We start from the raw sequence: 27,899 nt of genomic DNA on the forward strand, positions 1-27,899 counted from the left end.
GCCTTGGGTTGCATATGTCAAAAGCAAGAATGGTGTTTCGAAGCCAAGTGCATCCCACACGAGTCGGGAGCTTACCACGCCCTCGCACAAAACAAGTCACAGCTGGTACCTACTTGAACTGCTGGTAAATGCGTTGGGTTTCTTCTTGAAGCCTTGATCGGTCGGCCGGCTAACATGACAGACGACGACAAGGCGTGCGAAGAAGCCCTTTAAAGCTTACACGAACTGCGGGCGGTGGTGGTGGTGGTGGTGGTGGTGGTGGTGGTAGTAGTAGTAGTAGTAGTAGTAGTAGTAGTAGTAGTAGTAGTAGTAGTAGTAGTAGTAGTAGTAGTAGTACTAAGGTGTCTGTCTTGTCCTCGACGTGCTATGTCAGGACCCTGACGTTAGGAGATAAAGACCTTCTACTAGTATACTAGTAGTACTTAGTGCGGAGAACAATAACGTCTCACCAACTTGAACTTGAACTCGAATCAATCCGCCCTCTCCAACACCAGCCTCCACGCCTTGGGCTCCACGGCAACGACCTTCCCACTCTCATTCTCCGTCAGCACAAAGTAATCCAGAGCCTCCAACCCGTACGTCGTCAGATCGATCTCCGTCCAAGTCTGGCAACTGCCCTGCGGGAAGAACAGCTGCGCATCAGCCGTGCCGATCGTGTAGACAGCCCGCCACGCCGACTCGTTGCCCTGTTTCAAATTCGTAGGGTACAAGCGGATGGTAGTCGGCTCCTGCGCGGGGTCGTAACCGTTCAGTGCCGAGAACCCCTTGGCCACGTCGACGCCGTTGGCCGAGAAATTCGACACGAGCAGTCCACCAAACTTGTCGTCGACCGACAACGCCAGGCTCGAGAGGCTCGAGTTTTGTTTCGCAGCAGCAGCAGCAGCAGCAAACGTGCCCGAGAACTTCTGGGAAGCTTGGCTCTTCCCGATCTGGTCGACGACCGGCATGAGGGTTTGGACGAGCGCCGAGAAAATGACCTGGATGACTCCGATAGTGCCGTCCGGACCTGCCACGTTCATGGCAAGGACCAGGTCGTAGTCCGGCACAAGCACGAGGATGGCCGTGTAGTCGCCCAGATTGCCGGTCTTGGTGTAGAAATCGATGATTCGACCGTCCCAGGAGGTGAGATTGGGTCCCCGAGCGATTTCCCACGGCGCGCCGACGGCGACACCCATCGACGATGTGAAAGTGACGGGTTTCATCCATGTACGCGTTCGTTCGGAGTCGAGGAGAGTGTTGGACAAGATTGCCGTGCCGAAAGAAAGGAGGTCGTTGTTGCTCGCATAGATACCGCCGGAACTAAAACACATAAGTAGATCAGTACTAGTATACTAACTCTGCTGCGTGTTGCACTACTACTGCACGTTGCGCCAGACGCGATGAGATCACAAACTTACGGATCCTCGTATCCAATAGAATTACCCCACCAGTTCGACTCGGCTGGGATGAAACCAAGGCTGCTGGCGGGAGGGCTTCCTATCGTAGTACGGTTCATGCTGGCCTTGTTGATGATATTCTGCTGAAGATACTCTGCATTTGTCTTCCCACTAACGTTCTCGATAACGCGACCAAGGACTGCGTAGCCGACGTTGGAATAGACAGGCGTGGTAAATGGTCGATACACTGGAGGTCTCCGGCCGATGTTATTGAGGAACACTAGAATAGAAATAAGAACGTTAGCCCTATCGTCGGAAGAACTTAGCTCGAATCCATATGGCTACTCACCATCCCAGGTGCATCCTGGCTCACCAGGAGCATCGCCGCATGGAAGCGACTGCTGAGACTGCGGCAACTGTGGTAGCCCAATTTCTTGAGTAAGACCTGGGACATATTGAATTGCGCTGTTGGAAACTTGTTATCAGATACACATGTCAGCTTTTCGTCCCAGTACCAAACAAGGGTTTCATAATATTACGGTCCGCAGGAACTCCGCCCATGTGACTCAACAATGCCTCGATAGTGACCGAATCCCAATCCACCTTTGTGAGGCTTTTGTTGGCTCCGGAAAGATCGCCAAGTTTGGGGACGTATTTCGTGACTGAATCGGATAGATTGACCTTCCCTTCCAGCTGAAGGATACTAAGAGCGGTGAAGAGCTTGGAAGTACTGCCAATACGGTAAACGGTGTTCCCGTCGACCTTGTGCACGCCAGTGGTGTTGAACTTGGACGGAGTGTAATGGAAGTTCACAAGAGGGCCGGAGTCGTGGAGACTGCGCACTCCAATCGAGACAGCGGTCTGGTTGAGGGTAGAGCTAGTATTCTGTAACTGTGCATTGATCTGCGTGGCGAGCTCTTGAAATACCGAACTCTGGCTCAGACCGGTCGGAGCTGGCAAGACTGAACCCAGTGGTGGACATTGAGCCAAGAGGAGCGTGTAGTGAAGGAACAAGCCAAAAACAATTCTTTGCCAGCAGACGACCATGGTGGCCAGAAGCGAGACGAAAGTTTAGGCCGCGGTCGGCGTGGAGGCAGCGGTGATGGAAACAGTTGAAGAACACAAGCTTATCAATTCGCGGTCTGCTTTATATCGGTCCTCCCGAAACAAAATGTGGACACGTGGTGATTCTGTCCAAGTCAGTGACATAGCAGTGGTAGCATCGAGCTGTGGCTCAGCAGTGCATTCGTGGGCACCATGCAGGCACCGAAGGGAAATGAAAGAATTTCGACGACGACACTACCAACTTGGGGCGGCCTGCAAGGGGGAAGGAATCCGAGATGAATTGAGAAAAAGCATTCAATGACCACCACCGTGGATCGGACTTGGCTGATACTTCTCCAGCAAGATGGTATAACGTGAAAGAATACCCACCGATCGGCGCATGGTGGTGAGGCCAAATGCTTGTGCAAGAGAGTGATATACTTTGAGCCAGTGAGCCGCCAGGCTTCGGATGTCGGATACTTGACCGCATGGGGGATGGAGCGACAAGGCTGCAGCTGTTTGGACCCCAATTCATTTCATGGTACGTAGTACGGAGTATCCCAATGACTGTTGGACGAGTCCTAGGGACGAGTCAACTCAACACAGGCTCCCATGTTACTGGTAACTAGTGTTGATGGCCAATTCGTCTGTACAGGGTCTCAGTTTCGATCTGTATAGCTCCGTAGCACGCCGCAATTTAGATTCTCATCGTCTGCGCAATGCCGATCCAGGCACTGGGGCTCGCGTGTTCCAGGGTCGGCCGAATAGCCAACTGGACAAGGGATGACAGGTCTTGCCGACAGATGCGTAAGGTACTCCGTACTGTAGAAGCTGATCACCCACTGGCTAACCCTGTCGGCAAGAGTTCAGACCTTAGCCTGCCGCTACTACCCCTTCAGGTGTAAAATCTCGGCCGCCTTCCGTCAGCAGACGGTAGTGGTTCAGACACTGACATCGCACCTTAGCTGTTGAGAACTGGCATACTGGACACGTAGCTCCAGTATCTTTACATCCTCTCACTCATCTACCAGCAGAGTCTCTTTCATCGATTGCCACTGATGCTCAGAATGGTCATCATACAGAACATAAGTTACATCAACCATTGTTTTACCGTCCTTGACATAGTTGACTCCACACAAGACGTCGTGGAAACGGATCGGCACATTGGGTATCCTGTCAATATGATCGTTGCTGTCGGGGACGAAATCGGAACGACCTTCCTCAAGTTCTATGACCCTTGTGGCAACTCGGATAGATTCGTCTCGGTGCCAGAGGCCCTCCTTCTCCCTTGAGAGGCGCATCAACGCCAACATCCTTCTTCGTAACGCTGGTTGCCGGCATTTCAAGACACTGAGGTAGAGGGTCGGCAAGAAGCAGGTCTCAAAGGAGAAATTGGCTGTTTCGTCCGCTGGTAGTAGCTGAGGAAGACCATGTTCAGCGGCTTCTGCGATACCTTGGAACTCCGGGAGGTATTTGTCGTATCGAGCTTGCGATAAGTCCATGCTTGTTTCCGTGTAAATCTTTGTTTTCAGAAAGTGCGCATGGAGAATCAAGGCAGGAAGAGACGACTCTAGAGGCTTTGGCCAGAGTAATTTGCGCAACTCCGCGAATTCCTGTTCCCAAATTTGCAACCTTGACATGATCGCCTCGCGGTCGTTATGTAAGGCCTCGATCGAGGTCGAAGGGCTGCCTAGGGGCCAGAGCGGGACTAGCACCTGAAAGGACTGCAGCCTCAAAGCCTGAGTAGCTGCCATGATGTCGTAAAGAGAACTCCGTGCTCGTTCCAAGCGATCTGACAAGTTTTGGAGCATATCGCCACCTGTTGAAGCCTGCCCTAGCAGTGGCCGAGCCACCGTGTAGCCAAATGTGGCAGACAAAACGCGAAGGCGGCCGAACAAATTGATAAATGCGGGATGTATGCCGCGTTTCTGAACATCAGGGGTTGCATGGCGTGATTCGAACAGCATGCCACAACCTTTGTCGATTAGGGCAATTGCATTGCGATCATTCATCCTGTAGTATTCGATGCAGATGAACACAGCACATGAAGCCAGAGCTGCATTCACCGAGGCAGGGTCGTCGAGTCGTGCCACATTCTTCGAAAATGATGTTATGGACTTGTTGTACGATCTCAAAGCGTGAAGGCAGTGAGAACAGGAGCATGTCGAAATATGGCGATTGGTCTCATCACTTCGATGCCTGAACAGATTGCCGAGAGCGAAGACACCATTGCGAACGGTGGCATTCCCCTGGGAGATCTGGATGACAAGTTTCTGCCACAAGTCGGTGTCGAAGGCTCCACCGAGTCTGCATGCTATGCTTTGAGTGTAGAGACGGTAAGCTTGCCATTCGTCTTCCGTGGCGCTGAAAGCCGACAGTAGGCTATCGGAGCCGTTGATCGTTGGGAGGTTGGCTGTGCGATTGATAATTGTTGACGTGCCGTCGACCAGCACCAATTGATATCCTTCGCAGGTCCTGCCAGTTTTAATGCATCTTCTGCACGCTGGTCTCTCTTCGGAGCACTTCACCTTCCTGGCTTTACAGGTTAGGCATGCAGTACGAGTTTTGGCACCATGTCTCCCTTGGCTGGACATGATTGGGGTTTGTAGGATTGGCTGAAGTGGGTAGGATCATGTCTGGTCGGACTGCAGTATCGTGTTGGGTAAGGACTGATATACTGACACGATGAAGCGTAGAGCCGGGGTGTTCGCAACAGCTTGGCGGGACGCCTGAGGCTGTGCTTAGCAGGGCATGATGGTCACCTAAGTCATGGGGGCCATCATCCACCGGCAAGTCCTTAAGATCGTCATGCTTGCGCCCATCATTGCCGCCATATCGCAGAAGTCACTCAGACTCACGACCCGAACGAGCAGATGATGGATCTCAATGCCACGCACGAGGCAGTCGCTTTCGATAGCGAGATAGCGTTCAGGCATTGCTCCACCGTCTTGTGGCAGGTCTTGGGATTACCATTTCATTACCTTGAGTCGGACATGTCCGCGAGGTTCAAATTGCTCCTGTGGACATAAAAACACAAGCAACCTACCTGGCGTCATGCACAATCTTGTCATCTCGCTCCTGGACCTCAGGACAGTATTCCATTAGGGGCATTTCATCAATAGGACTCACTTTGTCCCGCATCCTTGGGTCATAAGCCATGTCAATCCGGATGTCGGACGACGAACGTCTCCGGGCCAGGAAGCCGCTGGCGCCGCCGCAGCCAGGATATCTGCCAACGGCAGGGTCGCCATTGACGGTCGACCAAGAACTGTACAAGGCCATCCAGCAGGGGCCGAGGGAGCTGGTTGAATCGTTTACGTTACCTATCCGTTCCGGGCGCGCGTGGAAGGCACCGGCCAAGAGCATCGTCAGGATAAGCACCCCTGAAGGGCCTCAGGTGGGTAAGTGTGTGGACGCACCATGGACAGAGCACGATACTAAGGTCGACAGGGGACTTGAACATCTGGAACGCGGACAATCCACGGGAGAGATTTTGGGCTTCTCGAACGAAGCAATTGCACTGTTCCCACGTTACAACATATGATCGTCTCTGGTCATGCCTTCCGTTCATGCGTCCTCTATGTACAATCATCGCCGACTCGCTATCCTGGTACGGTCAGGACGAGACCGGTGGCCGCGTCCACGATCTGCTCGGAACCCGCTGTGATCCGTATATCAACACCCTATTGTCCGGGCCGGAAGCCTCGTACGATTACCACTGCCATTCCAACCTGACCAGAGCTGTCATGCCCTTTGGTCTCACCGAGTACGATGTGCACGACGTCATCAACTTGTTCCAGGTAACAGGGTTGGACAACAAGGGCAGGTACTTCATGAATCCTTCCCCGGCGCACGCGGGCGACTACATCGAATTCTTTGCCGAGCAGGACCTGTTGATGGCATTGTCAACATGTCCTGGCGGAGACCTGTCATTGTGGGGGTTCGGCAGCGACAGCGAGAAGGAGATGATCAACTGTTGTCGACCACTCAAGGTCGAAGTGTTCAAAATGGTGGATGAGGCAAAGATCTTGGCCGGGAAATGGGAAACCGCCCAACGCCCAGATTACCGTGGAGCTCACGGCATGACAGTCCCTGAAGGAGACAAGAGATAAGGTGTCGGAAAGGGCAGATCAAAGTCTGGCTCTTGGGGAGCCATGATATCGTCACCGGCTCGCCATCTCCTGTTGACCTTTTGTAGCCTTGACATCTTCCGGCTTGTTGAAGACCACGGTCATAGCCTCCTCCAATATTGCGAGACCACGGTTAATCTCCTCATGGGAAATGACTAAAGGAGGCACAATTCGGAGAACGCCATCACCAGCTGTGATAATGAGCAAACCTCTCTCTCGAGCAGCCGTGATGATTTCCGTAGCTTTGTCCTTGGCAGAGTCGCTCAGTTGGTAACCGACAATCAGTCCCCTGCCCCTGACTTCTGAGACAACACCAGGGAATTTTTCCTTCATCGTCTCGTACGCACTGAAGAAAAGAGTTGACTTGATCCTGACTTCCTCTTGTAGCTGCGGCTTGGCCAGGCGTCCGAAGACATGGTGAGCCACTCTACAAGCAAAAGGGTTGCCACCGAAGGTGGTACCATGATCGCCTGTCTTAATGAAAGGTGCAACAGTCTCGCCAGACACGAGAGTCGCTCCGATTGGGATTCCATTACCAAGAGCTTTGGCGGATGTGAGAATGTCAGGATGCACTTCTGAGGCGGTATAGGCCCAGAGATCCCCGGTGCGTGATAGACCGCACTGAATCTCGTCGAAGATCAGCACAGCTCCAACTTCGTCACATCTCTTGCGTAGTGCCTGCAAAAATTCTGGAGTAGCCATGTTGATACCTCCTTCACCCTGAATGGGCTCAACAATCACACCAGCTGTGTTCTTATTGACCAAGTCTTTTACGCCTGCAACGTCGTTGTACGTACCATACCGGAAGCCAGGTAACATGGGGCCAAACGGCGGTTGGTACTTTTGATTTGGAGTTGCCGAGAGTGAGCCGTATGTACGGCCATGAAAGGACCCGTGGAAAGACACGATATCTCTCTGTTTTGTGTCAGGGTCCTTCGCATATGTAACCTTTCTCGCGAATTTGATCGCTGCTTCATTGGCCTCAGAGCCCGAATTGGAGATAAAGACTTGTGTGAGAGGCGATCCGGGAGATTGCTTCTTGGTCTCTTCTACAAGGAGTTTGGACAAGGTGGGTGTCCAAGGGTTATGATATAGGTTTGAAGCGTGAATGAGTCGTTGTGCCTGGTGGGCGATAATCCTGGAGAGCTCGGGGTCTGCGTGGCCTAGAGAGTTGACCGCTATTCCTGCTGTAAAATCAAGGTATTCCCTGTTCTCGTTGTCATACAGCACGCATCCCTCGCCTTGTACCATCATAGGTGGTGGACGGACGTAGGTGGGAACCATGAAAGGGGCTGATTGATTGAGGAAGGCTGCTGTAGGAGAGTCTGAGGAGGGATCAGGGTTCGGTAGTGAGGCTTCTCGTCGGACTTGTGCCTGATCTGGGGCAGGTATTGTAGAGGTTGTCGGAACTGCAGCAGCATTGGCAGCATAACGCCGGGCAGATGGGTGGTATATGGGGGTTGTCAATCGGGATAGTTGCGAGCGGGCAGCTCGCTTCCCAATTGAGAAGGCCATGAGACTTAATAGAATAAGATATCGATGTTGCTAGAGGACGGACCTGCTGTGAAGGCTCTTTTCTAGCGATTGAACGCAGCAAAACTCTTCTTGGTGCACCAAAGCGTGGAGAAGAAGCCATCGACCATGGAGACGAGTCATTCATGGTCATTGCACTTCACGGCCGAGCTGCGTCGGAAAAATTTCTTTGCGGAGAATGACGACCACGATAAGCGATAAGCACCTAAGTGATAAGATGGAGCTGCTTAGGTAAGGAGATAAGATTAGATTCTCTGACCATGTGCTATGATGTGCTCTGATGTGCTCTCGGGGCTTCATTTTAAATTCACTGCCCTTGTTCTCTCCCTTGCTCTCTCTTGTGCCTTAGGCACAGCGGATCCAGCATACACCGCTCCGGAATTTCGAGTCTGAGACCATAAGATTGGACTTCCGGACTTTTGCAAACGCTGTCCGCAAGGGAGCGTGATGGTGGTAAATCATTTGACACATTCCGCCTCTTATTTTCCTTGCTTTCAAACCCGACCGGACGGCTGCCGATGTGTCTCAAGCCACACCTCAGTCGACCGTGCTGGCACGCCGTCGATGACCAGGTACGCGATGGCCAGACTCGTCTTGATGCTCGACGGAGGGTCCTCCCATCCATTTACTTTGCAAGCTGCCTAAAGTCATCATGACCTCCTGCAAGGATCGATCTCGTCCAGTGTTTGCGATGAGTGCCACGTTACACAAGCCGTCAATATGGTCCAGAGGCGTGGTTTGAGCCATGATTTTGTCGGTTTTTGCCATCCGACTGCCTGTTACTTGACACTGTTTTGGGTGATCTTTTCAGCTGATGTTTTGCATTCGAGAGCTACGGAAATGAGGCTTCGGACCCCTTTTCACACCCGCTGTTGCTATGGTCGTCTATATATAACCGACTCTCTTGTCCTGCCACGTCGAAAGAGGTCGTCTCTCACTCATTCACAATCCAGTCCACAGTCCTCCACAGCCTCACCACAGTGTTCGTCAACATGCAAGCCTTGTTCGCCGCATTCGTCAGCTTCCTGGCCGTGGCTGCTGCCAACCCTTTCTTGGAGCACAGAGGAACGTGCAATGCGGACAATTGTGCCAGGTATGGTGGGACCATGCATGCTCTTCTTCGTACTAACAGTACTCAGGGCCGTCACGGGTAGCAATGCAGGCCAACCTCTCGCCACTCGCCAAGCTGATTGCTCTGCCTTCTTGAATCCTGTTCCAACACCGACCGTGCCCAATTATGCATCAGCCTGTGGCAACAATGCCAGATATAGCAGCGCTTGCTCTTGTCTTGGATACACGGCTCCGACTTACACCTGCATCAGCCCCGCCCAGGCCAGCTCTATCGTCAGCACATTTGCCTCGTTCTTGACGGCTCCTCAAGCACCGGATTTCAGCTCAAAGGCGAATGCTCTACTGGCCCCGAACTTCACAGACACCAGTGGATCCATCAACTTTCTAGCAGGGAAGAATGTACGACCGGAATCTCAACTCCTGTCCAAGAGAGAAACGTGCTAATCCTTGGACTAGCTCAGCGCCCTGACCTTCCCCAGCAAGGCGGCCTTCATTGGCGGACAAGGCCAGCAGCCTCCCATTCCATCTTTGGCCACACTCGATATCTTCTTCAGCTGCACCAAGATTGCTTGGCGATGGCTGGCACAAGGTATCGGGTCAGGCCAATATGAGGTCAAGGGCATCGATACCTTCACCGTCACTCCTCAAGGTCAGATCAGTGAGGTGTATGCCGAGTTCAACAGCGCTGCGTGGGAAGCCGATATCGGGAACCCCCAATGTCCGAACGCACGTCACTAAGCAATGATGCTATCAACCGTGCTATTTGGATCGTTGGGCAGTGCATGATGCCAGCCTCTTGTCGGAATGGTCATCCCTGAATTCTGTCGGGTTGGTGTGAGGCCAATCTGAGGTCAAGGGATAAAGGTCTTGCTTGCACGTTGTCTTCTAGTTGAACAATCTTCTACTTCCATCTTTCTTATTATGAAGACGGTCTGTTCCTTGAGCGCTTCTTTTCCAGCGGTGCAGCCTCAATTCGGAGTTGACGACGTTGCCGGAGAATAGCCGGTGCGGTCGAGAACTTTCTTCCATTGGTCCTCTTTCAGACACTCGCCCTCGCAGTGGCATTGACTTAAACCTATTATCTCCCGCTCGTGTTACCAACTCGATCCTACCGTTTCTATAAGGCGTGATCTCTATCCCTTATCCGTCTCAAGGTGTCCTGCCACCCGAGCTTTGCAAGCCCAGCATCACTCGTAGACATCGCCACAATGCAACCGATTGCGACCACCACCTCTGTTCGAGCACTCGCCTCCGCGCCTCGAGGCTACCTCTTCACATCCTCCCGATCCAGTCTTCGTACCCTGAGCACCTCTGCCGCACTCCGATCCGACTCGAGACCTCCCTCCAGCCCGTTCCCATTTGGGGGCCCCTCGCCACCGAAACTACCAAAAGAAGACCAAGAAATCTTTGAATCTCTGCAGCGCGCATCAACGGGCGCTTTCTCCACGCCCCGGAGGACACCGCCGCGGATAAATCAGTCGCCGCACTCTGCACCTGCCGAGGCCGCGGACGCGCAGGGTACGGTGCAAGCAAGGGTTGAAAAACTGCAGGCACAGCAACCGAACAAGGGTGGAAAGGACGACGCCGGGCACAGTAACAGTATGTCCCAGTTCAAAGAACAATATGACCGGGTGATCGAGGCGAGAGGGCGAGGCGAAGAATTACATCCCGACGTCGCCCGGGGCGCGCGGCCGGAATTCGAAGGCGATGTGAATCCTAAGACGGGCGAGGTTGGAGGGCCGAAGAATGAGCCGCTGAGATGGGGGGCGTCGGGGGAGTGGAGTTATAATGGGAGGACTACAGACTTTTAGATGTATGATATATGCTATGGGAGTTGTTAGGCGCATGTTGGAAGGGACGATTGGTTTCGTGGTCGAAGATCATAGATTGGGAACTGAGTGTCGAGCTTGATGTCTAGGAGAGTTTCACAGATGCAAAAGCCCTCAGATACCACTCGTATTGCGGTCAATGAGAGCAAAACTCTGAAGTCAGATCCCCAGGCAGAGCGGTTCTTGGTCTGTATATGCTCCTATGTACGGAGAGCTCGTTTTTGTTCGCAGGTCAGCCCAAACTTGCCAATGTTCCTGGCTGACGCCCAGATGTGATGCTTCAACTTCGATCTTGATCCTTATGTCTTGACCAGTGCCTAACCATTGCGGTTCGTGATGGTTGCTATGGGAAGATCAACAATGTGTTGTTTAGAAGGTCATGGTTCGTGCGCTTATTGAGTCTTGACCTCGCCATCTTGCTCGACGTGGATGTGATCGTTGGTTTGAAGGACACCGACTTTGTCGTCTGGGAAGTCGACACTGTAGTACATCGGGGTCAGCTACAGGCATGGACTGAAGGTATGGCAGAACTCTGCACGTACGTGAAACCCTTGATCAAGGTAAACTCGTGCTTGATTGTGCCGCCATCAGCCTTGGCCTTGTCCTTGGCCTTGTTGAGTTCCTCAGGTGAGGCGTTTTCTTTCAAGGTGACCTGCGAAAGTCAGTGGATCAGAACGGCACGAGGAGTAGGGTCCGTACGTTGAAGAGAGGCATCTTGGATGCAGTGAAGGTGTAGAAATGTTGGCGCCTGCGTGGAGTGGTAGGTAGGAATCTGTTACTGAGTCGGACAGAGAAGAAGAGTCTAGATAGATGCAAATGCAGAATTTCGAGGCTGGACTGACTGAAAAATCAATGGGTGTAGAAGGGAGATAAAGCGTGGTGAAGATAGAGGGAGGATAGTAGTGGTTCAGGTAGTGGTTTCCAACGTTACGAGTACAGCCACGAGTCACGATGCCATGGCAATCCGATCGGAATTCACCCCACGCAATGACGCCATCACAGGCGCTGACTTGGTGCCGATGGCCCATGATGGCCCCGGAGCAGCCTGGGTGAGCCTGTCACCTGGGCGCATGATGGTGCCTCTCTCTCTCGGTCTGAACCGAACTTGCTTGCCAACTCTTATCAAGTACTTGGGTGCTTGTTCACCCCGTTATCGGTCATCTCACACTTTGACTCGTTACCTTATTGTTGCTGTTGGCGAGTTCGTCGATCTTTGCAGCGCGATGAGACCCCAGATCTGGCCCACTAAGGTACAGATAGGCTGATGGCTCATCTGATCTGGAAGTCACTGACGAACACATCTCTTAAGGAAGGAGACATAACAAAATCTTCTTGCCCAGATTGACACCCTTGGCCATCTCTGATGATCTAAGAACAACTCTTTACTTGAACGACGGTGATCGAAGCTTGAGGAGATTGAACATGCAGAAATCGTACCCTGCGATGGATATGGAAATGGCTAGTGAGGCAAAATGGCTAGTGAGGCTCATTTGGGGGCCTGACTTAGCCTAGTAGCCCTATCACGCCCGCACACCCTACGGTGCTGGCCTGCTGTGCCTGCTTCAATGGGCTGTGAGGCTCTTCAGGCCAGTGACAGGCGATCCACAGCCAGTCTAGCCGGTCGCTTCTGTTTCACACCAGCCACAGTCAGCTCCAGCGATTCTTCTTATGGCAGACAGTGCCTTGCCACACAACGAAGGTGTCGGGGAAAATAAGGGGTGGATCACGTAATGTCAGTGACTCGAGGCAAATATAATGGTGAGACGCTTTATAACAGTTTAGAGCCCAAGATTGAATTCATACAGGCACTGTATCTGTTGACTTGAACCTGATACCATCTGTAAACAGTAAACACAAGAACTCATTGAGGCCTCGTTAACTAAATACTTACCTCGTAGTGAATGACGTCTCCTTCGTCTAGGCTCGTGCCTTCCGCTGCGGGCCACTCTTCTCCATCACTAGCATCCTCCGCATTGACACTGACACCTGCCTGTACACAATCCACGCAACCCAACATCTTAGCCTCGACAATTACATCTCTTTCCACTCATGTCCCTTCCGTAAGGAACATCAGCACCTCCACACTTGGGCTCCTGACTGACAACGAAATGCATGCAGATGTCGACTCCAGATCCTGTGGACGGGTCCAGCACCAATGCCACCATCATAAGCCTTACTAAAAAGTTCAGGAATCTGGGACGACTAGGTCCTTGGGTCAGAACAGGAGTATGAACACGCCTTTGTGGTCTACGAGTGATCTGGCCGCTAACTGTCTCTTCAGGACTTTCGAACACCCCCTGAAGATTCCTACCTTTGCGATACATGCCTGCGCCTTGATCTCAAAATCGAATCCTTTTGCGTACAGCCTGGCGACAACGAATATGAAAGACAACACAAATTCCGCTACCTAGGCCGACTCTCTCAAATACGAAGACGAACCCATTGCCCTTTCTGTCGACTTGTTCTAGCAATAGCAGATCGACCCTCCGACCAACGAACCCCTAGTCTACACGCAGATGACGATCCTGTATGTTATGCACGATGGGTGGTGGACGGGCAAGAAGATATAGGACCGGACCCGGACAGACCCGGAGAGCATATTTTCAGACCCAAAACCCGCCGATTGCTGATTTACAGCGACCCTCAAGCCTTTAAAGACGGGTACATTGTCCTCCTGGCCGATGATGCCCCAAGTCGCGAGTTCTTTGGACGCCAAATCACATCGCCCGATCTCCTCGACCCGGAAGTCCTGCGTGAATGGCTTCACGTCTGTGAAACCACGCATGGAGAAGAGTGTGAAGAGTCGCTGGTACACCCCGATTTGCTGGGACAACCCAAAAATGTCTTTCGGGCAATCGACGTGGATAACATGTGCATCGCTGCGGTGCCTCAGTCCGCGAGATACGTTGCGCTGAGTTACCTATGGGGCAAGAATTTTATTCAACTCTTTACAACATCCAAAAATCTCCCTAAATTATCACAGCCAGGAGCATTGGAGAGAGAAAAGCTTCCGCGAACAATCAAAGACACCATCAAACTGACCAAGATGCTCGGGGAGAGGTATTTGTGGACGGACAGTCTAGCTTTAGTGCATGATGATGGCTTCCAGTACCACGATGACTGGGTCTATGCTCGTGCTACCGTTACTGTCGTGGCTGGCTCTGGTAAGGACGCCAATGCAGGTTTACCCGGCGTGAGAAAAGAATCGAGGACATTCCACCAGGACATCGAGGAGGTTAGGCCGGGCTTACGGTTAATGGTGTCTCACCTTGCTGAAGGTATGATTTTATCCTCGAGATCAAGGGCTCTGTGCTGACAATCTCAGACTACATCTCAACCTCACAGTGGGATTCACGAGCCTGGACCTTCCAGGAACGCATGTTATCTCGGCGATGTCTCTTATTCGTGAATGGACGAATCTACTATCAATGTCGACGGACGACTTTTTGCGAGGACATCGAGATGCCCAAGAACAATGGATGGTCGTTAGACTCGATCGACATGCCCACCCGAATATTCCGAATGAAGCCCTTTGTCCAATTCACCTCGGCGGTGGAATTGTACACGCGACGAGAACTCACAAATCCTGCGGATATCTTGAATGCCTTTGAAGGAGTTCAACTTGTTCTCGAGAAACGGATAGGCGCCAACATATATTACGGTTCTTTGGAGACGATGATGAACTCGTCTCTGATTTGGGAATCCAACAAGCGGCTGCTTCGCCGTCCAGGATTCCCAAGCTGGTCTTGGTCAGGCTGGATGGGAGAGATCCAGTGGAAGTATACCGAGCCTGCACTTTCATGGATAGAATGGCATGCTGATCAGGCTGATGGCATCCATTCGTTTCCCCAACAAGGATGCGAGCTGATACAGCCCCCTATCGAACGACCAGGCGCTGCTGGGCCAATGTCTCGCCATAATATGAGCAAGACATTCCCACTATTGCACTTCCGCACAATTACTGCGCATTTCAGACTTACATCTCCAGCACTTATTCACAAATCGGTGATTTCGCCGTTGAGAAAGAGGCTCACTGGGCCAAGTGCGCTGTCAACTGTCCGACCAGCGCCAGCCGATCCAGGTCTTATTCGAGTGGGTATTGCAGATAAACATGGTTTATGGTGCGGCACGATCGATCTCGACATGATATGGATGAGCCGAGCTGGGCGACCTTTCGAGTTCCTGGTCATGTCCAAAGTCAGTCGATTTACTGACGATGAACTTGCTTTTTGGGAAGGCACTTTGCCTGATGATGTTGAAGATGTTTTGGCTGGGCGAAACTACGGTGTTTATATTGTCCTGTTGGTTTCAAAGAGAGCCGGCATATATTATCGGGAAGGCCTGGGGCGTATAATGGTCGAGGGACTGGACAGAGCTCTCGATCCAGGGCCCGAATGGAAGGATATAGTCCTTGGTTGACTGGGGTTAACGGGCAAGATACCCCTCTGGGAGCTGAACCCTGTTAAAAATGATACCAAGTGATGCTAACATTTGTTGGAGCATCTATTTTCAGCAACTCGAGCTGGCCAAGCACTTTGCACGTGTGGATCTCATGACTGGAGTTTCCTTGTGGTGGTCTCGTATTCTCCCGCCTCTACTGTGTTAGGCACCCAGCGAGCTTGTCAGGCAGGGAACTAACTACAGTAATTGCAACCCAAGAAAGCAGAGGCGGAGATCATTCGATCGATAATTACCTCCTTCTCTTTCTCTCTTCAATTCCCATGCAAAGCCTTGGATTATTGCGCTCACGCTGCACGGGACAATTACCAACCTCTAAGCGATGGGTGTTTTGCGCTGCCTTTTCGCTCGTAATGTGACTGAATTCAAGGACGTTGCTTGATGCACAACCCAATCGAAAGCCTCAACTCATCAACCTGGACCTTCTTTGAAGAGCTCTGCTTCAGGCCAGGCTTTCCAATATGTCGGAATCAACGAATGCAACAACATGGGCACCCAATTACGGCGCCGTCACGCATATCAACTGCGTCTATCCGATCTCTGGCACCTACGGCCTCATGCCACGGCTCCTGTTCTACGTGACGCTGGTGGCCGCCATCTTCGGGCGCAGTAGAGAATGGCTGATCATTGGCGCGCTGGTGAGCGCACTCACCTACGCAGGCACCGCTGCCATCCATATGATGACCCTCGTGCGCAGCCGCGTCGGCGTGTTTGATCTGGACATCATGGTGTCATGGGCGATCTTGTCGACCGGCGCATTGGGATATATTGGCATGATGCACTGGTCGACTACGCTACGAAACTCACGCGCAAAAGTCGTCATGATCCTGTGGGGCATCCTGGTCGGAATGGGACTCATTTTCGGACGGGCTCTGTTGTTCGATGCGGTGCTGAGTCCGCCTGAGCCGGCGTGTTACTCGACAGACGGTAAATTGTTGGTGTGGCCCGTTGAGCTTATTAGTTCCGGATTCAACTGCACTTACAAGTGTTTTGGGCTGAGCAGGCCGCTGCGCCAGCGGAGCGAGATCCAGGCTGTGCCGCATCGCATGCTGGATAACAAGTACACGCACCTGGCGCTGGTGCTGGTCGGACCGATTCAGTTCGCAGCATATGCGGCGATTAGTCTGGACAGTTTGGAGCATACGCCTAGCATCATGTGTCAGAGGTATGTGATGGCTTATCTGCTACGGGACGGGAATGGGTACAGACAGGAGGAGATGACCAAGGTGGTGTACAAGGCGAGCATGGAGAGTTGGTATGGTGGATACTTTGTGCTGTTGGGCTACGTGAGACGGGTGAGATGGAGTTGGATCAAGTTGCTCTGGGCGAGTTTGCTGTTGCCGTGGTTGATGTTGAGTTTTGCGATTGATGTCTTGTGTTTGCCGTTGATGGTGACGAACATCGTGCTGAACGAGGTGACCCTGTTGAGTGGTGGATTTCCGGTGAATGAGGCGGACGTTGCGATTGGGCAGTGGGGACCGGTTGTGAGTGCTTGTCTTGTGGTGATTGCCGCGTGCGTGAATAAGGGACTGGAGTGGTGGGAGTTGAGGCAGAAGAGGAGAAGAGAGAGCAGGATAGGGGATGGAGTTGGGGAGGTCGAGGAGGTGAGGATTGATTCTGGAGAGAAAAGGGAGGAGGAGGCTGGAGATGGACAGACAATAGGTGTGGTCAAACCGAAGCTCGCACATGTCCAGACACTGCGGGATATGGAGGATTGATGAGGCCAAAGTGAGCATGGTAGGAGGACTATATCTCGATATTCTTACCTTACCTTGGGTGTCTTAGATACCCAGGTAGTTATAATGTTCGCGTTGCCTGTTGACCATGAAGCGCTGAAGGTTCTCCCTTTGGCTTTGGGAGTTCAGGTTCTTGCGAGTCCCCATCCCGAGAGGACGTGCTATGTCCCTGGGACTCCTCAACAGGTATATGAGTCATGTTTGGTACGCACGAAAGGACGGATGTAATTTGTGGTTATTTCAAATGGTGTTGAGATTGCGGGCGGGTAGTGTCGAGTGCATTAGCCGCCATACAGTTCACACCGCTCTCAGGTAGAGGATGTTGTTCTCCTTAGAAATGGCTTGCCTGTAGACTGGAAGCGTAGTATACAGCGAGAAGGATCAGCGCGGCTCTGGAAGGGTCTCACTACTAAAGCTCTTCAACAAAGTCTGAAAGATTGAATGTGCCTGATGGTGCCGACACGAGGCTCTCGATGGGCGGCAAAGGCCAAGAACTTAACGTTAGAAGTTTCTCTTTGCCGACATTGTGGGGAATCGGAATTCATGCAAGGCACAAGCCTCGATCTTTTTGGACCCTACGACCTACCACAGTACAGCAACAGTACTAGCATTTTTGGGTGGCGGTCTTGCGGTCTCCATTGCCCGCATATTGATTGATTTTCTACTGCTATCACACGGGTACTGTGCGCAGCAGCAGTCAATCCTTTGCAGGAGTGATTTATGAGTCAATCTCGTTGTCCATAAATCTGTGCTTTCACTCCCGTTGAACCCTCCTTCTCTTCATCTTCTTCCACATCATCCAAACCTCAAGATGGCGGCCGCTATCAAGACAACTTTTGCACAGTGCAAGAAGGAGGACAGGCCTGCCCTTGTGGGCTACTTCACAGCAGGATATCCCACAAAGGAGGAATGTCCTGATATCATGCTAGGCCTCCAGGCTGGTGGCGTAGGTAAGGCTGCTCGAAAGCCGTTGTCCAGCTGATCTTTCGCTGACGTGTCGATATAGACATCATCGAACTCGGTCTCCCTTTCACAGATCCCATTGCAGACGGACCTACCATCCAGAAATCAAACACTGTCGCTCTCCAGAATGGCGTCACGGTATCAGCATGCCTTCAATTCGTTCGAGACGCTCGGAAACGTGGCCTCAAGGTCCCCGTGCTCTTCATGGGCTACTTCAACCCTCTCCTTCGTTACGGTGAAGACCGCATGTTAAAAGACTGCAAAGAAGCTGGTGTAAATGGATTCATCATGGTGGACCTGCCACCCGAGGAGGCTGTCAGATTCAGAAACAACTGCACAAAGGCCGGGTTGTCATACGTACCGTTGATCGCCCCTGCAACGTCAGAAAAGCGGATGAAGCTCCTTTGCAAAATCGCCGATTCTTTCATATACGTTGTCTCGAGAATGGGCGTCACTGGTGCCACGGGCACGTTGAACACAAAACTTCCCGAGCTGCTGGAAAGGGTACATCAATATTCTGGAGGAGTGCCAGCGGCTGTTGGATTTGGTGTCAGCACAAGAGAGCACTTCTTAAGCGTCGCACAGATCGCCGAGGGTGTGGTCATTGGCAGTCAAATCGTAATAGAGCTCGGAAAAGCAAAGGAAGGCGAGCGCGCCAAGGCCGTACGAGAATACTGTTCACAAATCACCGGACGAAAAGTGGGCGAGTTCAACGACACGAATGGCTTGACGAGAGAAGTTGGGATTGTCGAGACCATGGACGCCGCCAAAGAACCCAATGCCACCACAAACGGCCTGAATGGGCATCAAGTCCAAGTCGACAAGGTCATCACAGATGCGGATGTCCCTTCAGAACCCGGCCTAGCAGATCAACTGGATGCTCTCAACTCCGCTACTAATGGTACTACACCGAATCCCGACGCCATTCCCGCTCAATTTGGCCAGTTTGGTGGCCAATACGTTCCGGAATCATTGATGGACTGTCTGGCAGAGCTTGAGGAGGGCTTCGAGCAAGCACGGAACGACCCGGAATTCTGGAAAGAATTTAGATCATATTATCCCTACATGGGCCGACCTTCGTCGCTTCACCTGGCGAATCGCTTGACGGAAAAGGTCGGCGGTGCGCAGATATACTTGAAACGAGAAGACTTGAACCATACTGGAAGCCACAAAATCAACAACGCACTCGGTCAGATCCTCCTCGCACGAAGACTGGGCAAGACCCGAATCATTGCCGAGACTGGCGCTGGCCAGCACGGTGTGGCGACCGCCACTGTCTGCGCCAAGTTCGGCCTGGAATGTGTCGTGTATATGGGCGCGGAAGACGTGCGAAGGCAAGCACTGAACGTGTTCCGCATGAAACTGCTCGGCGCGAAGGTCGTCGCTGTCGAAGCTGGATCCCGGACGCTTCGAGACGCCGTCAACGAGGCACTACGTGCGTGGGTCGTCGACCTCGACACGACGCACTACATCATCGGGTCCGCCATTGGGCCTCATCCGTTCCCAACCATCGTCCGCACATTCCAGAGCGTCATCGGGCAGGAGACGAAAGAGCAGATGAAGGAACTCACGGGCAAACTGCCCGACGCGGTCATTGCTTGTGTGGGCGGCGGCTCGAACGCCGTGGGCATGTTTTTCCCTTTCAGCAAGGACCCTTCGGTCAAATTGATTGGCGTGGAAGCCGGCGGCGAGGGTGTCGAGACTGGCAGGCACTCGGCCACACTGTCTGGCGGGTCAGTCGGGGTCCTGCACGGCGTGCGCACGTACGTTCTGCAGAATGAGCACGGGCAGATTTCCGACACGCATTCGATCTCGGCCGGGCTGGATTATCCTGGTGTCGGGCCCGAGTTGTCGAGTTGGAAGGAGACTTCGCGCGCGATGTTTATCAACGCTACCGACTCACAGGCCCTGATTGGCTTCCGCACTCTGAGTGAGACCGAGGGTATCATCCCGGCTTTGGAGTCTAGTCATGCCGTGTATGGGGCGATGGAGGTGGCCAAGACGATGAAGAAGGATGAGACGATTGTCATTTGTTTGAGCGGTAGGGGTGATAAGGATGTGCAAGAGGTGGCGGATGAGTTGCCTAGACTGGGTCCTGGTATCGGTTGGGAGCTGAGGTTTTAAGCTGTGCTACCGAGTAGGTAGGTGACTATACGGAGTATGTACATTGTGCTGTGGGATCGCCATGTCCTTCGGGATGGTTCTCTCCTTCTTCTTCTTCTTCTTCTTCTTCTTCTTCTTCTTCTTCTACTAGAGGAGTCCATGTGAACGAGGACAAAATGATGTGATAGCAAACCCGTCGAGATGGTCGTGCATCATCCATGGTCGCATTTGTGTTCAATTCACACGGTCGGCAGCCTGTATTTCATGTTGATGTGCTCTCGGGAGGTATTGATGTTGGTAGGTAGCAAGGGGCCACACTTCCCGCCAACGTAGACCAGGCGAGCTCACAGTACCCTCCCTCTGGCAAACGTCGAAACTGTATTACAGTCCTAGTAGCTGCACCATATCAGACTTCACGATAGGACCATGATTGTCGGATCATGGAGTTGGAGAATACTAACCACCAGTCACCAATAGTCCGTAGTAACTCACCTTGGTGGTACTCTAAAAGTTACAGTACACCCTGGGTGGGCTGGTTTTCCCCCTTTTTTACTCCACACTTCCCCATAGCCGAGGAGTAACTCGCCGGGTTGTTCTCCATGACTCCCTCCTCCACAGTCTGGTAACCACCGTTCGTGGAGTTCTCAGACAGCACTCTCACGACAAATAAGTCCCCCCGCAGGGTATTTATGTTCCACCTGACGAGGCAAGGCAGGGCAGGGCTCAGCCCCCGTATGCAACCCGGATCTAGAAGTACGTAGGGTACTTGGATAATATCAACTTTGCGCAAAGAGCGACTGGGAACAGCTCTTCTTTCTCCTGCAATTTGACACACCTCACTAGTGCTCCTCCTCCTCCTCCCCCCGCGACAACAAGCTTCACCACCACCAACAGACCCAACCACCAACATATCCAACATGTCCAGCCAGGACTCGGACCTCCCCATCTATCCCGACCTCCGCGGCAAAGTCGCGCTGGTCACAGGCATCGGGCAAGACGGACCGCCCGACCTGACCGACAACTGGGGCAACGGAGCCGCGATATCGCTCGCCCTGGCGCGGAACGGGGTGAAAGTATTCGGCTGCGACATCAATCTTCAAGCCGGACAACGCACGAAATCCCGCATTGAAGCCCTCGTCCCCGACGCCGTCGTCGACGTCATCTCCACGGACGTGACATCTTCGTCGGCCGTCGCGGAGCTCGTTGAGCAATGCACACACAAACACGGCGGCCGCATCGACATCCTCGTCAACAACGTGGGCCGCAGCGAAAAGGGCGGGCCGGCCGACATGTCCGAGGCCGTCTGGGACGCGCAGGTCGACATCAACCTGAAATCCGTGTACCTGCTGTGCCACGCGGTTTTGCCGATCATGGAACGCCAACGGTCCGGCGCCGTCGTGAACATCAGCAGCATCGCGGGCCTGCGGTACATCGGCAAGCCCCAGGTCGCCTATTCCGCGACAAAGGCCGCCGTGACGCAGTTCACAAAACACACCGCCGTGGTGTACGCGGACAAGGGCGTCCGGCTCAACGCCGTCCTGCCGGGCCTGATGTTCACGCCGCTCGTGCATACGATTGCGAAAAAATACGCCCGCGGCGATTATGAAGGCTTCGTGGCCACGAGGCATGCGCAGGTGCCGACGGGGAAGATGGGCACGTCGCTTGACGTGGCCAACGCCGTCGTTTTTTTGAGCAGTAACGTCGCCGCGCGGTATGTGACGGGCCAGAAGCTCGTGGTCGACGGCGGGATGATCTCGAGTACGGGGAGGACGTGAGGATGGAGGTCTCAAGGGGACGAGAGGGCGGGCGAAGATTCGGGCCTCGAACCGTACGACGCATCTAAATCCCAATATACCTTAACTACAATGGTTCTCCGTTGTGGTACTAGTATATCGTGTACTGAAAACTTCCTTGACCAGGGTTGCAAAACCAAGTTGCCGCTTGATTTCGTCAGTTGGACCCTTACGTTCAAGATGCGGCCCCTCTTACCACTTACTACGTAAGTTATGCTCGCTGCTGTATGTCGCATGTCGAATGGGCACCCTAGGCGCCAAACTTACACGATGTACCTATCAGATCGTAGTTAACTGCGCAGATGACCGAGTCTCACTTGACTTAGCCACAAAAGCGAGTGGTCTTGTCTGTACTTCTAGGTAGTTGTTACCAGGCGAGAAGTATTTTTTGGTATTCAGCGACGACATACTGTAGCACCTATCCTTGGACACCCTTTTTGGGACTGTGAGAGCAGCAAGCGAGTGGACGATCTCTTCTTGACACCTTTGCTCCCTATAGTCGACCCGAGTTGACAATGGCACACATCGAGGGGCTTCACACTTCGCTTTCAGACCTGGGTCTTTTCGAAGCCCTCAAATACTCTTGACGATCACCTGCTTTTGCCCTCAGCGAGCCCTGGATAACTTGCAAAATGGTCTTCCCCACGAGTCGCGTGACGATCGGAGGCAGGGCAGTCCATACATCCTGGTACTGAATGGCCAAGGACTGATAGAAGACAAAATCGTCCGGAAATCCCTGGAGCCGAGCGAGCTCCCGCACGGTGAGGAGATCTTGGCGAACTGGCAGAATGCCCGGCGTTAGCATAGAAGATAGTGACCGATGGTTGTCAACGGGAAAATACTGATGAGATCCGTCTCAGGTCACTTACCGGGATGTGTCCAGGGTTGAGGGTCGCAGGATAAGCCCACAAGTACATCAGTCTCCCAGGCAAGAGGGACCCTCCAGGATGATGCCGATTCTTGCCCGGTTTGGTGGTTGTAGACGTGACTGGCATATCTCTCGGCCTGCGGCACGTTCCCGTTATGCATGTCGAGCGGTGGTGAACAAACGAATGCCCGCTGCAGCGGCCCTAGTCCAGCACGAGGATTTTCAAATGCCAAGTCAACAATCAGATCACCGAGTGTGGTGGATGGTGCTCCAAGACTACTAGGGACGGACGGCGAGTGCAGACACCACGGTAGTGGGGCGCAAAAGGGTGAGGCGATCATGATGAATATACTCCGTCTCAGTGGGAGTCCATGGTCCTGGAGATGACAGAGCTTCATATGGACGGACAGTCTGTGCTCAAGCAGGTTGAGGATGGCAACGATGAGCCGGGGTACCACTGACTGGTGGAGCATTGCTGGAGAGCAAAGCATCACCAGGAAATCTGGCTTCCCGGGACTCTTAAAAGCTGCGTCGAGGAGATCCGACTGCGAGACGAATTGCTCTATGGACGGCATCTTCTGGTTGGCCTCGCTTAGGCGAAAGGGTGAGTTTCCCCCAGCCACCAGCGCTATTTTAGGAGGCGCGGGCTCCGACGTCCATGGCAGACGGAGTCGTTTAGAGTCAATGTCGTCAAGAGTATCTCTCGGTGAACCGTCGTAGACTTGACTTTGAGCGTGCCGTATCTGAAGCAGTGTCAGTGGCGGAACCTGCTGGGACATCAATGCTATGGGTGAAAGGAAAGGACCACTCATACCTTCCAGGACAAGTGGCGCTCGTGATCAAAGCCCATCGCAGCTTGGATGTCAAACCCAGCCTGCGAAAATCCCTCTGCAGCCCCAAGGATGCCAGGTGTGAAGTCCACGACAGCCGGTTTCGACACATTGTTGAACTGTCGTCCGCGCCATCGATCGCGACGACTAAGCAAGTCAGAGGACAACGGCGTCCAGCACGCAACTGGGCCATTCGATGTCGAGCCTTGAATTGCAAAACGACAGTACATGGCATCATGCTCGAAAGCTATAACAGAATGACACGGTCAGCCTTGCACCCGTGCAGTGCGCCATCTCTCAATCCTGTCGGCTTACCTGAAGGGGGTGTAAGGACATGGTCCACACCGGCCGTCAGATCTGTCGCATAGACGACATCGTTTAACCGAATCAATTCAGCATCGTGGCGCGTGCCCATGTTGCCAAAGTCCCCAAAATGGAGCAGCAGTTCTCGGCACTTTTCGATCTCATCCTCATCCTCATCCTCCCCGACGAGCTGCTGGCGAACGGGATAAGTCGACACAAGTTTCGAATACTTGGTGACCAGCAGACTCGCGCTGCTGATTTCGGGTTCCTCCGCGCAATAAGAGATCTCGTGGATGAAGATGACATGCTCCGACGGGTTCTCCCTGCCAATGCGGATTAGGGCATACTCACCTTTCACGAATTCAAAGTCCAGGTCAGGCCATTCAAGGCCGGCCACTGGGTGGAGGGTTCGCTGCGACTGGTCAGCTTCAATCCATCATATCCCTGCCGCATCTGCTGGATCTGCACGTACAAGGCCGTTACGTTCACGGTGCGCGAGGAGCTTCGAAAACGCTCGCGGCAGCTCTTCGGCGTGCCATTGCCGCCAATGATCATGGTCTCGCTCAAACAGTGGCAGAGCATCAACCTCCTCGGGGATTGACTCGATTCCTCTCAAGCTGGGTGGCTGCGACGTCGGTGGATTTTGTGTTTCAAAATCGGTGACTGGGGGCTTAACATCGATTTCCGGCGCCTCCCATTGCACTCCTTCCATATACTGATCAGTCGCATGCCTATCCTCGCAAATATCGGGCACATTGTTGAAGTCGACGCCCTCGGTGGCTAGGTCAGGATGTCCCCCGTCTGAGGGACCCGAAAAAGATGGCGCGACAATCCCAAGGGGTGCGACAGGGCTTGGAGGTGTTGCGAAGAATGAATAATCGTCAAATCTTGCGACCATTGGAAAATACTGTTCATTGTGATCTAATCCGGTGAAAACTGCTCGAGAGAGACTGCGGGGGACGATCTGGGCCGGACAATCACATACGACCGATTCTGCGCGGGAATCTGATTCACTCTGCGAGGGCGCAGCATTGGCCACAGGACTTTCTGGTCATCCACGAACGTTAGGCCAGAACAGCAAGTCAGAGCTCACTGATACATACCGGTTCGATACTTGTGAAGCAAATCGTTCGACCTCGACTGGCACGACGTCAGCCGATGGAGGATAACCAGATAGCGGATATGGCGGTTGTAGTAGGTCGACACCAGTCCCCCTTCATTGCCAATCCAGCGGACTTCGAGCTCGTTTGGCGACTCTGTGGGGGTGACTTGGACGAGTCGAGGCATGAGCCGGAGCAGTTCTCGCATTCTTCGCCGCAAAAGGGTTCGTTGTCCGCGACCACTTACCCCGAGGAGAGACTCAAACAGGTCTTCCACCACGTGGTCACAAAAGAATGCCTCTCCACCGAGTTGGCCGTCATCTGTCAACCGTAGGACCTCACACGAACCCATTCTGTGGGCTGTCTGAAATTGGAGCCATTTGGCGTGGACCAGGACCTGTTTCTCTCCACTGTTGAAGACAATCTCGACGTCTGTACCGCCACCATCCACGAATCTCAGGTCCCAATCACGCAGCTTGGGGTGCAATGCCAGGGACGCCTTCAGTGCTCGGACGATGTGTGCTCCGAAAGCATCTCGATCCAAGACTACCTCTTTCGACGCCATGAACACAACATTGCGTTCTTCTTGTGGAGTGCGAACCAGCGAGAACTTCTTCAACAACTTCCACAACGCACTCGGTACTGCGACCGGCACTTTGTTTAATTCGTCTGTAATCAAGTTGACCTTTGGCGGACAATTATCAGTTCTTGGTGTGCGTGTATTGAGGAAGGATCATATACCTGGTCGATGGCGGGAAGCTGTGAAGGGCCACCTTTGGGATAAAAGAAAGTGTTCGGGTTCAACGTTCTCAACCGGGCCCATATAACCAGCACAGCTGACTTTGGCAGCTTCTGCCCCGTCAAACCAACTTCTGGGCATCCCTCCCTGTCGTGTACGAGTTTGATATAGGTGTCGACGGCGTCGGGCCCCCGGGTGAGAATTGCTTGCTCCCAGATCGCATTCAATATTTCGTCCTCTTCTGCCGACGTTTTCAAACGATCTCGATCACGGCCAATGGTACCGCGTGCCAAGTTGTAGCCGTGTGCGAAATCGGTTCCATGTCCTACGATTCGCAAGCCTTTGAGATAGATATGCCCCTCGAATCGAGCGTCCAGGATCAGGTCGCCGGCCGCGGTCTGCACAACATCGGTGGGCGAGGGCGGATTGAGATCGATTGCAACCGTCAGCCACGAACGGAAGTCTTCTTCCGAGACAAACACCCCCCAATCTCCCTTGGCCTTGCCAACCCGGACTGTCACATCCTCCCAGATATTCGATGTCAGACCTCTCCTGAACTTGGGCTTCGCGCTCCTTGCAGCGAAATCCCGCTTCTTCTTCTCCACGGCTTCGACTTTGGCCCGCGAAAGCCGACACGCGAGGTACGACCGGTCCCGGCCACGCAGTCCAAAGTTCCAATAGTACTCGCTCGCTGCAAATCGGACAGAATGCCCCTCCCGGCGCAGCACCATGGCAGCGAGTTTGAAGCCCTCGCCGTGGCAGCCTGCAAATACATCATGGCCTCTTTTCGTCGACAATCCCATCAAGAGATTCTTCCGTTTCAGTTCCGCCTGAAAGTTGGTCAGTTCGACACTTCCGGCCTTTCGATTGAAGCGGATGAATCCGAGAAGCTCCCGTGATGCTTGGTCCCCCTCTTCGCCGGGTTCTCTGTGGATGGTGATGTGAATCTGCGTAGGGGTTTCTTTGAAGACCGGCCGGAAGGACCTTGGGTCCAAATTGAAGGATGCAATGATCGCGTCTTTCCTACAGAGCGTCAACAGAGTGTGCGGAGCATGCAAGTACTTGCACGATTACATACCAATTTTGATACAATTCCCGGAATGCATCCTCAGTTGTCCACGATGGGACGTAATACTTGCTTATCCCGATTTGTTTCACGCCTGGTCTAGGCACATCCTCATCATCACTTCCATCCTCGAGTTCCGACGACTCGGCCTCTGAACCGTCATCGCTGAGTAAGATCGTGTCGGCCGGAGCGGGTTTGCTTAGCATCTCCCGAAATGACGGCTCAAAGGAGGATTCGACAGCCATTTCGCATGTGGGAAGTGAATGGTATGTGTCTCTGTTCGCCTTTCTGGCTAGACGGTGCCTGATTCGCACGTGTGCTCAACTTCTCGAGATAGTCAAGCTCGATATGTGGTGACCTGAGCCTCATGCCATGGGAATCGCCGTGGTTTCGACTTGGAAATGAAGAGACCCGAAGGAAAAACAACTCAGTCAAGCCGTCAGGCTCGTCCGTCCCTATCCGTGAGAGCCAATGCACCTCAGGCAACGGAGAACGCATCCTTGGCCAGTTGAGGCCGAAAATGGCAAATCCCGCAGAATTACGAGACATGGCTGGCACGGTGTGATACCTCCTGCAGCAATTCCGGGGTCGATGTGATAGCCTGGGTAGGCGTTGCTTGGGTGGCAAGGGTCAGGGAAGGGACGGCCAACCTGTTGCCCCTCCTCTACCGAGTACGGCCAGTGACGGCCCGTTCCCACGTCCCTTTGCGAGATCAAGCACGAAGCAACGAGTAGATCTTTTGGCGACGTGTGGTGTGGCCCCCAGTGAGGTCTCGTAGCTTGAGAAGGTGGCTTGGACTAACTGTCCAGCTCGCCAGGAACACCAAGGGTATACATCCGCGGCGAGGTGCTAAACCACTTCTGGATCATTTCATCCCACCCGTCCAGCGTGGCGGCCGCACAAACCCTGGTCAGGCTGGTGCGAAGCGCATGTCAGGAATAGCCCGTAGGCCCAAAC

At 53.2% G+C, this 27,899-nt stretch overlaps 12 protein-coding genes across 13 annotated transcripts; 7 read left to right on the forward strand and 5 right to left on the reverse strand.

Annotated features, from left to right (window-relative positions):
* Window positions 1–470: 470 nt before the first annotated feature.
* PV05_11260 (uncharacterized protein) lies at window positions 471–2,423 on the reverse strand (the record flags this gene model as incomplete). Its single annotated transcript, XM_013454722.1, has 4 exons — window positions 471–1,299; window positions 1,398–1,656; window positions 1,726–1,851; window positions 1,916–2,423. 4 exons carry the CDS (start codon window positions 2,421–2,423, stop codon window positions 471–473), a joined length of 1,722 nt encoding a protein of 573 aa, XP_013310176.1.
* Window positions 2,424–3,436: 1,013 nt separating this feature from the next.
* On the reverse strand, window positions 3,437–5,014 carry PV05_11261 (uncharacterized protein; the record flags this gene model as incomplete). The annotated part of the gene is made up of 1 exon (XM_013454723.1): window positions 3,437–5,014. One exon carries the CDS (start codon window positions 5,012–5,014, stop codon window positions 3,437–3,439), a length of 1,578 nt encoding a protein of 525 aa, XP_013310177.1.
* Window positions 5,015–5,379: 365 nt separating this feature from the next.
* Window positions 5,380–7,291, forward strand: PV05_11262 (uncharacterized protein). The gene is made up of 2 exons (XM_013454724.1): window positions 5,380–5,821; window positions 5,871–7,291. The coding sequence occupies exons 1-2, from the start codon at window positions 5,578–5,580 to the stop codon at window positions 6,530–6,532; spliced, it is 906 nt and encodes a 301-aa protein (XP_013310178.1). The 5' UTR covers window positions 5,380–5,577; the 3' UTR covers window positions 6,533–7,291.
* On the reverse strand, window positions 5,831–8,208 carry PV05_11263 (uncharacterized protein). Its single transcript, XM_013454725.1, has one exon. It carries the CDS (start codon window positions 8,063–8,065, stop codon window positions 6,584–6,586), a length of 1,482 nt encoding a protein of 493 aa, XP_013310179.1. The 5' UTR covers window positions 8,066–8,208; the 3' UTR covers window positions 5,831–6,583.
* A 302-nt stretch (window positions 8,209–8,510) lies between these two features.
* Window positions 8,511–10,081, forward strand: PV05_11264 (uncharacterized protein). Its single transcript, XM_013454726.1, has 3 exons — window positions 8,511–9,176; window positions 9,223–9,553; window positions 9,611–10,081. Exons 1-3 carry the CDS (start codon window positions 9,076–9,078, stop codon window positions 9,890–9,892), a joined length of 714 nt encoding a protein of 237 aa, XP_013310180.1. The 5' UTR covers window positions 8,511–9,075; the 3' UTR covers window positions 9,893–10,081.
* A 127-nt stretch (window positions 10,082–10,208) lies between these two features.
* PV05_11265 (uncharacterized protein) lies at window positions 10,209–11,319 on the forward strand. Its single transcript, XM_013454727.1, has one exon. The coding sequence runs from the start codon at window positions 10,363–10,365 to the stop codon at window positions 10,963–10,965; it is 603 nt and encodes a 200-aa protein (XP_013310181.1). The 5' UTR covers window positions 10,209–10,362; the 3' UTR covers window positions 10,966–11,319.
* Window positions 10,955–11,903, reverse strand: PV05_11266 (uncharacterized protein). The gene is made up of 3 exons (XM_013454728.1): window positions 11,683–11,903; window positions 11,526–11,635; window positions 10,955–11,463 (listed from the first exon to the last, which is right to left on the reverse strand). Exons 1-3 carry the CDS (start codon window positions 11,695–11,697, stop codon window positions 11,376–11,378), a joined length of 213 nt encoding a protein of 70 aa, XP_013310182.1. The 5' UTR covers window positions 11,698–11,903; the 3' UTR covers window positions 10,955–11,375.
* A 901-nt stretch (window positions 11,904–12,804) lies between these two features.
* PV05_11267 lies at window positions 12,805–15,529 on the forward strand. Of its 2 annotated transcripts, XM_013454730.1 has the most exons (4): window positions 12,805–13,043; window positions 13,102–13,209; window positions 13,265–14,261; window positions 14,309–15,529. In XM_013454730.1, the coding sequence occupies exons 1-4, from the start codon at window positions 12,885–12,887 to the stop codon at window positions 15,400–15,402; spliced, it is 2,358 nt and encodes a 785-aa protein (XP_013310184.1). In that variant the 5' UTR covers window positions 12,805–12,884; the 3' UTR covers window positions 15,403–15,529. The 2 variants fall into 2 exon arrangements, with proteins under 2 accessions (XP_013310184.1, XP_013310183.1); XM_013454729.1 differs by lacking the exon at window positions 12,805–13,043 and having other exon boundaries at window positions 13,048–13,209.
* Window positions 15,530–15,683: 154 nt separating this feature from the next.
* Window positions 15,684–17,428, forward strand: PV05_11268 (uncharacterized protein). Its single transcript, XM_013454731.1, has one exon. It carries the CDS (start codon window positions 15,903–15,905, stop codon window positions 17,157–17,159), a length of 1,257 nt encoding a protein of 418 aa, XP_013310185.1. The 5' UTR covers window positions 15,684–15,902; the 3' UTR covers window positions 17,160–17,428.
* A 560-nt stretch (window positions 17,429–17,988) lies between these two features.
* On the forward strand, window positions 17,989–20,264 carry PV05_11269 (tryptophan synthase; the record flags this gene model as incomplete). The annotated part of the gene is made up of 2 exons (XM_013454732.1): window positions 17,989–18,127; window positions 18,184–20,264. The coding sequence occupies 2 exons, from the start codon at window positions 17,989–17,991 to the stop codon at window positions 20,262–20,264; spliced, it is 2,220 nt and encodes a 739-aa protein (XP_013310186.1).
* An 896-nt stretch (window positions 20,265–21,160) lies between these two features.
* On the forward strand, window positions 21,161–22,018 carry PV05_11270 (uncharacterized protein; the record flags this gene model as incomplete). Its single annotated transcript, XM_013454733.1, has 1 exon — window positions 21,161–22,018. One exon carries the CDS (start codon window positions 21,161–21,163, stop codon window positions 22,016–22,018), a length of 858 nt encoding a protein of 285 aa, XP_013310187.1.
* Window positions 22,019–22,571: 553 nt separating this feature from the next.
* Window positions 22,572–27,187, reverse strand: PV05_11271 (uncharacterized protein; the record flags this gene model as incomplete). The annotated part of the gene is made up of 8 exons (XM_013454734.1): window positions 22,572–22,816; window positions 22,906–23,647; window positions 23,719–23,981; window positions 24,050–24,449; window positions 24,510–25,084; window positions 25,141–25,822; window positions 25,879–26,899; window positions 26,955–27,187. The coding sequence occupies 8 exons, from the start codon at window positions 27,185–27,187 to the stop codon at window positions 22,572–22,574; spliced, it is 4,161 nt and encodes a 1,386-aa protein (XP_013310188.1).
* Window positions 27,188–27,899: the final 712 nt, after the last annotated feature.

This window comes from Exophiala xenobiotica (assembly GCF_000835505.1).
Source record: "Exophiala xenobiotica strain CBS 118157 unplaced genomic scaffold supercont1.7, whole genome shotgun sequence".
In the NCBI taxonomy this organism is placed as follows: Eukaryota; Fungi; Ascomycota; class Eurotiomycetes; order Chaetothyriales; family Herpotrichiellaceae; genus Exophiala; species Exophiala xenobiotica.

Bases quoted from the DNA above. Each gene is read 5' to 3' on its own strand.
- PV05_11262 (XM_013454724.1), top strand. From the start codon at position 5,578: ATGTCAATCCGGATGTCGGACGACGAACGTCTCCGGGCCAGGAAGCCG. The intron at 5,822-5,870 runs GTAAGTGTGTGG...TAAGGTCGACAG, and splicing joins CCCTGAAGGGCCTCAGGTGG to GGGACTTGAACATCTGGAAC.
- PV05_11263 (XM_013454725.1), bottom strand. From the start codon at position 8,065: ATGGCCTTCTCAATTGGGAAGCGAGCTGCCCGCTCGCAACTATCCCGA.
- PV05_11264 (XM_013454726.1), top strand. From the start codon at position 9,076: ATGCAAGCCTTGTTCGCCGCATTCGTCAGCTTCCTGGCCGTGGCTGCT. The intron at 9,177-9,222 runs GTATGGTGGGAC...AACAGTACTCAG, and splicing joins AATGCGGACAATTGTGCCAG to GGCCGTCACGGGTAGCAATG. The intron at 9,554-9,610 runs GTACGACCGGAA...TCCTTGGACTAG, and splicing joins ACTTTCTAGCAGGGAAGAAT to CTCAGCGCCCTGACCTTCCC.
- PV05_11265 (XM_013454727.1), top strand. From the start codon at position 10,363: ATGCAACCGATTGCGACCACCACCTCTGTTCGAGCACTCGCCTCCGCG.
- PV05_11266 (XM_013454728.1), bottom strand. The intron at 11,464-11,525 runs GTACGTGCAGAG...GATGTACTACAG, and splicing joins ACCTTGATCAAGGGTTTCAC to TGTCGACTTCCCAGACGACA.
- PV05_11267 (XM_013454730.1), top strand. From the start codon at position 12,885: ATGACGTCTCCTTCGTCTAGGCTCGTGCCTTCCGCTGCGGGCCACTCT. The intron at 13,044-13,101 runs GTAAGGAACATC...AAATGCATGCAG, and splicing joins TTTCCACTCATGTCCCTTCC to ATGTCGACTCCAGATCCTGT. The intron at 14,262-14,308 runs GTATGATTTTAT...TGACAATCTCAG, and splicing joins GGTGTCTCACCTTGCTGAAG to ACTACATCTCAACCTCACAG.
- PV05_11268 (XM_013454731.1), top strand. From the start codon at position 15,903: ATGTCGGAATCAACGAATGCAACAACATGGGCACCCAATTACGGCGCC.